Source organism: Patella vulgata, chromosome 6, assembly GCF_932274485.2.
Source record: "Patella vulgata chromosome 6, xgPatVulg1.2, whole genome shotgun sequence".
NCBI lineage: Eukaryota > Metazoa > Mollusca > Gastropoda > Patellidae > Patella > Patella vulgata.
The window spans coordinates 1,486,166-1,495,280 of NC_065884.2; the positions used below are offsets into that span (position 1 = coordinate 1,486,166).

The 9,115-nt window shown below is 39.1% G+C and overlaps 1 protein-coding gene across 3 annotated transcripts; it reads left to right on the forward strand.

Annotated features, from left to right (window-relative positions):
* Nucleotides 1–504: 504 nt before the first annotated feature.
* Nucleotides 505–8,799, forward strand: LOC126824817 (sodium-dependent glucose transporter 1A). Of its 3 annotated transcripts, none has more exons than XM_050554216.2 (4): nt 505–613; nt 2,828–3,051; nt 4,441–4,726; nt 7,184–8,799. In XM_050554216.2, the coding sequence occupies exons 1-4, from the start codon at nt 568–570 to the stop codon at nt 8,290–8,292; spliced, it is 1,665 nt and encodes a 554-aa protein (XP_050410173.1). In that variant the 5' UTR covers nt 505–567; the 3' UTR covers nt 8,293–8,799. The 3 variants fall into 3 exon arrangements, with proteins under 3 accessions (XP_050410173.1, XP_050410174.1, XP_055957816.1); XM_056101841.1 differs by lacking the exon at nt 505–613 and adding an exon at nt 2,478–2,530; XM_050554217.2 differs by lacking the exons at nt 505–613; nt 4,441–4,726 and adding an exon at nt 2,472–2,530.
* Nucleotides 8,800–9,115: the final 316 nt, after the last annotated feature.

The window sequence follows — 9,115 nt, forward strand, 5'->3', positions numbered from 1 at the left end:
TCATTATAAATTCTTCATTAATTCCTCAGAAATTCATCATAAATGCATCATCAATTATTCATAAAAATTCTCCATAAATTCATTATAAATTCATCATAATTTATTATGAATTCATAAGAAATACATCATTAATTCACCATGAATTATTCATATATAAATTTATCATAATTCATTATAAATACACAATTAATTCATAATAAATTCATAATAAATTCATCATAGATTCATCATAGATTCATCATAGATTCATTATAAATTCGGATGATTACATTGTCCCCCCCCCCTCCTAAAAGCCCCCAAAACCCCAAAGAAATTAGTGATATAAGAAAAGTACCGTCGCTTTCTACGCCAGTATTTAAGGAAATATACTCGGTTACGTTTTATATGTTCTTTCTTTGTGCAGATAAACCATTTCATATAGCACGTGACCATTACATTAATAAGATGAATTTATGCAAATACACATAATATCATTTAGATGAATATAATTTTGTCCACGTTTAGCCGACTGCTGGTATAAGTCCACTGTTTTATTTATCAGGAATTGAATCGAATCATACAGCAGGAATGGATAATTTGGCATTTGAAGGGGGTCTTAAAAATGGAGAGGACGGTAAGAGATATATATGCTTCACTCCAGAGAGAGGGAGAGAGAGAGAGAGAGAGAGAGTTTAACTCCACTCGACACAAACTAGGTCATTTAAGGACTAACACATGGTTCAATATTATTTCAATATTCGCTTGCGCGTAGGGGTCTTTTAGCAGAGGGAGGAAACCGGAGCACCCGGAGAAAACCCACGAGGCTTGACAGGTGACCCTACTCCTTGTCACGTACAACCGGGGAATCGAAACAACGTCAGTTGACTCAATGGCATACCTTCTGATACAGCGCGCACGCTCTAAGCATTTGGTCCCACCCCCGCCCCCAATTACTACAAGAATATATAAGGGGTCAGTTCAACTCATGGCGTAAATAGATGGATACTATAGTATTTTTAAACATAGGCGTATGGGCTCGATAAATGTTAGGGGAGGTCAGAACCTGAAATGCCTGGAAAAATTTCGGCTTTCAGACGATAGTCCCGGTCGTCTACTAGAGGCGAAGGAATCCCCTTTCCCCAAGAAAATTTGGGAAATTTGACGGCCGCAAGTACGTTTTCTTGCTATTTCAGCCGATGAATACAGCAACTTCAAAGTGTTCCAATATACTCTAACTTAGGCGTGAGAAAAATTAACTGCCGCAAACGCGTTTCCTGCTATTCCAGCCTGTGAATACAGCATCTTCAATGTGGTCCAATATAGACTACCTTAGGTGACTGACCTGAATACGGGGGCCTCGCCCTCCCCGAGAACATTTTAAAAATTTAATCGTCGCAAATGCGTTTTTTGATCTGTGAGTTGTCCAGTCGTTTTGCAAACGAAATCCCAATCCCACTCTAGTCAATTCAGATCGTTGCATCTACATTCACAATAATAATCGATGTCCGAAAAATGTGGCACAGAGTAGAGTGACTCAAGACAAAATGTTTTAATCCATAGTAAATTCAATACAAATTCCTGGTATTCAATTGAAAGAAAATTAAAATCAGTGTTTTATTAGATTTTAATCCATAGTCAATTCAGTACAAATTCATGGTATTTAATTGAAAGAAAAGGAAATTGCATGTAGTGTTTTCCTAGATTTCGGTCACTTTATTTTATCACCTAGATGAAATAATAATTTTTGTTTTCACTTTACATATCTGCCTGAAAAGTCAGATTGCCCTGAAGTGGGGGTCGGGGGGGGGGTGCGTAGACCCCCCGCACAACTGGCTCTTACGCCTGGGATAATGACGACGCAGGATGTGCTGCTGGCCACATGTTTTCGTACCATCGAAGCGACCGGAAGCTGCCCCTTACCGGACCATCTTCCCTGCATCAGTAACAAGGGGAACCCAGTTGCCATTCTTACTAGAAAAATATAAATAACTTAGACTATTTATGTATTTAGGTCTCTTACTTAGAAATGAAATAAAATGGGTTTTAACGTCCTACCACGCCGGAAAATCTGGATGAACTTTCTCGGCCAATAAATTACTTAGACTAATTATGTATTTAGGTCTCTTAAAAGCTTTCATCATTATTTTGTCGTATTCTGTGAAAGAGATATTATTTGTTCTTAATAAATACGGCCGACAATCGATCGCAGTAATGACATATATAAATATTCATATAAAGAAGACCACGAATACCCCATGATAAGTGGCGTAACGGTTTTACATAGACGAGATTACCAAGCCGCCTGTGAGTGAGTAAAGTAATGTTTAGTATGGATGTCTTGGTGATCGAGACTATGTTGACAAATTGACAAGCTAGTGAAAGATAAATAACAACAATGGATGGTCGTTCGTATATAATCAGATATAAAAGATAACAACATTACCCAATAATAAAATGACACAGGGATCTTTATACAATTTAATAACCGCTCCCTGTAATGGCCTCCACCAGACGATAGTAAAAAGTAACGAACAAATTTGGAGTAAATCAGGTTTTAATTTATTATTAACCTTTTATATCTATCTAGAAATGATCTTCTAAATTTATAATTTGATAGTTCTGTCAATATATGTGTAAGTACATGTACACTGTCTGTCAATTTAATCTACACTTAGTCGAATAGCTTAAACAGAAGAAGGCTAATCTATAAATAGTCGTTAAATGTAGTTATCTCCCTTGAAATGATACTTCGTGAATGGTGGACACGATATATACGATTTCTGACGGATTGCTTCGTTATTTTTATTGATCGTTGTGCTAGATTACATTTCTTTCCTTCAAATTTTAGGTATTTTCTTCACTGCTAAATCAAAATCGGCATTGGAAGCTAAAGCCATGGATAAAGACGAGGCCATACAGAATGGTGTCCTATTGGAATCACCCGTCAGTGCTGGTGGCGAGATAACGAATGGTGAAACTAAAAGGATGTCTGTACGAGAGAGCTTGAGGCAGGCGGCATACAGATCTAAATTTATTCAGAGCCTCTCGGTTTCTTTTGCTTTCTGGTGTTTAGTAAGTTACTTTAATCTTTATGTAATTATTAAATTCAATAGTGTCCGACAAGAAATGAAATGAAATGAAATGGGGTTTAACGTCCTACTGTTTTGCCCCTACACTGGGCTAATGAAGACGGGCATAGGCCTACGCCATACAGTGTGCTATGAGGGAAATTTTGTCCGGGCAGCGGCACTATCGCCTACTCTTATATCGAATTCCAACTGCCAAGGGATCTTTTACGTGCATTCCAATGTATACACGGGACCTCGGTTTTTGGTATCACCCGAAAGACTAGACAGCTGTACTTGCCAGGCCCTCCGTCCTGCATCACTGACAAGGGAAAACTACATCGGAAAATCGGGATGAACTTGTCCGATAAGAGGCTGTCCTAACAAGATATGAACTTGGAAAGTCTCTTTTTGAGAAATTTAAATTATTTTTGCTTGGTTCTTTTTTATTTTAAATTAATACTAATAATAGCCTTGGCCCAAGTTAATGTCCTAATTCCACTCGGTCGCGGCTTTTTTTCGCTACGAGTAACAAGGCGAAGTCAAAAACTGATAAGTATAACGTCGCCTTGTTTCTTTCTTAACTTGCTATAACCGGGTGGCGGAGCGATGTGACGTCGCCGCTCGTGGGAGGGGGGGGGGGGATGGAGCGCTGTATCATAAGGCCTGTGATTGAGTCAACTGGCGTGGTTTCGAATCCCCGGTTTTACGTGACAAGGAGTAGGGTCGCCTGTCCTTCCACTGCTAAAGACGCGAATTATTGAAATAAAATGACACCATATGTTAGTCCCGATATGACCTAGTTTGTGTCGAGTGGACGTTAAACCCCCCTCTCTCTCTCTCTCTCTCTCTCTCTCTGTCTCTCCGCCCCGTCAGTATCCACCATGCGCATAGTTCAAGCTTGAGCTTACGAATTCTTTATGACAGCCATAGAACGGAAGGCGGGGTCATAATTATATTCTTAATTGTTCCTGCAATGCGTCTATTCTGGTGTTTTGGTAGGAAAAAGTCCGCTGGTTTCTCCTTTTAATTGATGCAAGACGGAAGGTCTGCCAATGCACAGTGTCTAGTCGTTTGGATGGGACTAACACATATGGTCTCTTGTAGACTAATACGGTTAGTGCAGAAACAATGTTCGTGCCATGTGCGTGCCACTTGCGTGACCCATGCGTGAAGACATTGCGAACTCCTCGACGAGAACATTGCCAACGGCGCGCGTCAGTGTGTGCCATGAGAATCCACTACAAACGCTGACACGCCTTGTTATGCGCCTCTCTCTCTCTCTCTCTCTCTCTCTCTCTCTCTCTCTCTCTCTCTCTCTCTTAAAGCTGCTTTATAATGTTTTGTCCAACACACTCTTATCTTAAAGCACATAATTATATTTCTTTTGGTTTAGGGTTTTCAAATTGGTCAGAGGGGTCCATCATTCTTGGATATCCAACTAATAACTAACACCAATGTGGAGAAAGCTTCCACGTTTTTTACTGCTGGTTCTGTAGGTTATCTGTGTGGTTCCTTTATCAGTGGTGTGCTGTATGACAGGTTTAACAAGACCCTTCTAATGGGATTGCTACTGGTATTCTTGGCAGCTACAGCCGCGGTACTTCCCCTGTGTTCTCCATATGGACTGATGCTGGTAATATTCTGGGCTAATTCATGTGTCATGGGCGGCATGGATACAGGTAGGAAGATCATAAATCGATATATCGCAAATTGTAATATTCTTTTTTCAGCTGCCAAATGGCTGCCAGATATTACTTTTGTATCTGATCGTTTGAAACAGAGAGAGAGAAATGGTGTTTACCGTCCACTCGACACAAACCAGGTCATTTCGGGACTAACATATGGTTCAATTTTATTTCAATAATTCGTTTGCGCGTAGGGGTCTTTAGCAGTGGGAGGACGCCGGAGGACCCGGAGAAAACCCACGAGGTTGGACAGGCGACCCTACTCCTTGTCACGTATAACCGGGAATTCGAAACGCCAGTTGACTCAATGACAGGCCTTCTGATACGTGCTAACCATTCGGCCATCCAACCGCCCTGATCATATGAACTGCTGGTGATTATTTTGAAGGGCGATAGAATTGGACATATAATTAAAAATTCTATGATAGCTGGATGTCGATGAGGAATGAATGGAGCCGCCGCTGTCATTGACAATTGCACCTTGTCGCGAATAACTGACTCCACTATCCTGGTTGGTGCAGAAAATTAGTAAGATAAAATCCTAATTGATAATCATATTTCTGATGGATTAAATGTCACACGCTTGTCTGAAATTATAAGGGGTTCGGCGGTTTTCAGGACGTAGACCTGGGCTTCGACTCCCTGCACTACAAAGCTGGGGCCTTTTGTACGGACCCTTACGCATGGAATCGAGTGAAACATTGTTGGCTACAAATCTGTTCCTTTATTCGACACAACCTCAAATATTATTTTTGTCCCCCGCCTTTCGAAGAAAGCAGGGGACTATTAAAATGGGTTTGTCTGTCTGTCTGTCTGTCTGTCTGTCGGTCCGTCTGTCTGCCCGTCACACTTTTTGGGACACAATAACCCTCTTTCTAGTTGAGCTAGAATGTCCAAACTTGGTGTAGGTGTTTATTAAGTCAATGCCTTGATGGAGTTCGAACAGGAGCATTTTCTGCTTAGGGTAAGCAGAGATAAGCAATTTGATTGATTGATGCTTTGGGACACGATAACTTTAGTTCTAATTAAGTGAGAGTGATGAAACTTGGTGTTTAGTTTCATTACATCAATACCTTGACTAAGTTCGATAATGAGCATTTTCTGTTCAGTGGAAGCAGAGTGATAAGCAATTTGATTGGTCGAGACTTTGGAACACAATAACTCTCATTCTAATTGAGTTAGAATGTTCACACTTAGCGTAGGTGTCTATTAGGTGGATGCCTTGATTCCCTTGATGGAGTTCGAAGATGAGAATTTTCTGCTTAGGGTAAGCAGAGATAAGCAGTTTGATTGGTTGATACTTTGGGTCACGATAACTTTAGTTCTAATTAAGTGAGAGTGATGAAACTTAGTGTATGGTTTGATTGCTCGATACTTTTGAAAAAAAAACAAATGTGCAATTAAAGATGGGTTCCCAGAAAAATATTTATCGGGTGGTTATTTCCAATAAAAGTATGGCAATTTTGGTATATATGGAAAGTAGAGATATCCAATCTTACTAGAAAAATACTGGATTCCCCGAAAAACATTCATGGAGCCTATACAGGACAAAAATGTAAGGGTTCCCCTAATCAACAGCCCGACGATTAGGAATTTCTGCACGCTTGGTGTCAAAGGTCACACGCGAACATTGAGCGCTTGATGTACAAGTTGATAAACTTTATGAAGAGTTAGACGCACAACACTTTCTGAGATAAAAATGACGGAAAAAGACGCGGGTAGTGGATAATCCGAGAATTTAATTAGGATGCGATATTTGTAATAAATAGTAAGCGATTAAAGACAACATCGTCTTCTGTATGCAATGAATTCTCCTCTGATTTCCCAGACGTGACGTAAACATGACCTGGTTTGATCGAATTTTAATAGCAGGGCATTCCTTCGCAATTACAATGTTTGAGAAGGATTTGAAGCATAATTATGACAAATTAATTAGTTTGAATATGTTTTTAGTCTATATATACCATTAAATCACCCAGTTTGTACGCGAGAACCCATCTTTAATTAATATGTGTCATCTTTCTATTTTGGTATTTCGGCGGGGGGCATCAGCCTCATTGTTGGCTTGTTTCGATATCAAAATTGGGTTGTATATTTCTTTGTATGCGCATGTTTCAACGTGGGTGTATATCATAGTTAGCCATGTTCGTCCGTCCTCCTGTTCGTCGGCGCGATTACAGCTTCTAGAGACTACAATCACTCGATTAACTCATCTCGATCGTCTCCATTCGGCTAAACTAATATAATAGCACTCCTTGGTAACTGGCTCTCGGGATGTTTGGATAAACATTTTCCACGATGACTTATGGGACATACTTTAAATACAAGGTGAAGGTTAACTGTATGACCTTTGACACTGTATAATCGATGTTCTAGAATTATATAAACTATTAACAGATAAATATCGCTAATATCACAGGAACTAAAATATTCTTTAAATTATTTTTACAGCTGGTAACGCCCATCTGGTTTCAATATGGGGAGAAGAAGAGGGGAGACCATACATGCAGGCCGCTCACTTTGCATTCGCTTTCGGAGGAGTTATCTCCCCTTTAGTAACAGCCCCTTTCCTTGTACCGAACACTGAAGAGAGATCAACCAACTCCTCGTCAACAACATTTACAGAAGTAACGACCATGCCTTCTACTGTTGTACTGAATACAACGCTATTAGATTATAACATCACCAATGATAACTCAACTATAGGAAACAATATCACCACCATTGCTGAACCTATTGAAACTAAATTAATCTATGCTTATATAATATCTGGTATTGTCACCTTACTATCCGCCATTCCTTTCATGGTGATATATTGTCGTTACAAGTCACAGAAGATGAAGAGGAATCAGCCCAAGAAGAAGGAGGAAGACGGACTACCAAGAGACCTTCCTTGGAAATACTATATTCTGACCATTGTTCTCTTAAATTTGCTCTACCTTACCTACTGTGCTGTGGAGGACACATTTGCCGCGTATTTACTCACATTTGTGGTAATGGAACTGAAATGGAGTAAGGCGAAAGGTACCCAGGTTACATCTATGTATTGGGCGGCTTTTGCCGTCTCGAGATTTGCAGGAATTTTTGTCATACGTTGTTTACGACCGGTTGTAATGTTGTTTATATGTTTAGCAAGTTTATTAATAAGCTTCACTGGTTTTCTACTTTGTTCGCATTATCAAATCCACATAGGAATTTGGGTTTTCGCCATTTGTATCGGGCTTTCAATGTCTGTTATATTTCCAACCGGGTTTACCTGGGCACAAGAAAATCTTCTCAACGTAAATGGTAAAGTCACATCGATTATAGTAATAGGTGCTTCAGCCGGCACCATGATCAATCCTATTATTATGGGATATTTGATGGAAGAGTTAACTCCCATGTGGTACTGTTATCTATTAGTCGGTGAAAGTGTTTTATGTTTGGCAATATTTCTCGTTCTGTTATTTGTGGCTAAGTTTGTTTTAGTAAATAAACGCACTGTTAAAACTGTTACAACAGAAGTTGCGTCACCGCAAGCAGAATCTATTAACAATGACTCACCCTTTATACTAAAATAATATATCATCTGAACTATGAAATTAAGTATTAAAATTATTTTATTCATTGTTTGGTTATGAATTTATAAACCGAAAATCCTTATTAGGTATATTTATCAAGGAACCTGTTTGTACCATATAAAAATATTGCCAAGGTCAAAGATATCCATTCATGTTCGTCTGTATGTTGGTGACACTACATCAAGAAGGTTACACTTGTTTAAAATCCTGCCGCTATTAATCATGGAGAAGATGAAGACGTTGAGACCTTTTTTATTCTGTTTAAATATCAACTGATCAATTGTTCTAGTAACCCGACTGAACATGACATACTGACCCATTTATCTCCATGAGTAGCGGTGTAGATGCAATCTAATGTATTGTTCTAGTAAATACTGAACCATTTATCTCAAGGGTTAGCCGTGTGTTTAAGTGTTTAATTAAGATGCTATCTTATTATTCTAGTAACCTGGACTGGACATGACATGCTGAACCCTTCATCTCCACGAGTAGCCGTTTGTTTAAATATGTGTCAATATTTTGATTAATGACATCTGATAAAGATGATTTGGAATCATCCGATTGTTTGTTTTAATGTTATTACGTTACCATATGGATATGGATAGCTTCTGGGTGTAGAGGGTGTGCATAAAATAGATGTTATCAGGGTATCATAGTTTACTTTACAAACTATACATAATGGGCGATATTCACCTCGATTGTTTGTGTGTACTCGGGTTAGGGGTTAGATTGTACACTTTGGATTGCAATGTGTCAATTAAGCAAGTTCAGTTTTATTTGGATAATTGGGGGGTGTATTGCATATGCATTTGTAGATGTAAAC

What these genes read in the sequence shown, in the direction of transcription:
- LOC126824817 (XM_050554216.2), top strand. Translation starts at nt 568, where the DNA reads ATGGATAATTTGGCATTTGAAGGGGGTCTTAAAAATGGAGAGGACG. An exon ending in TCTTAAAAATGGAGAGGACG is followed by an intron (nt 614 to 2,827) that starts GTAAGAGATATA and finishes TTCAAATTTTAG; the next exon opens with GTATTTTCTTCACTGCTAAA. An exon ending in CATGGGCGGCATGGATACAG is followed by an intron (nt 4,727 to 7,183) that starts GTAGGAAGATCA and finishes TTATTTTTACAG; the next exon opens with CTGGTAACGCCCATCTGGTT.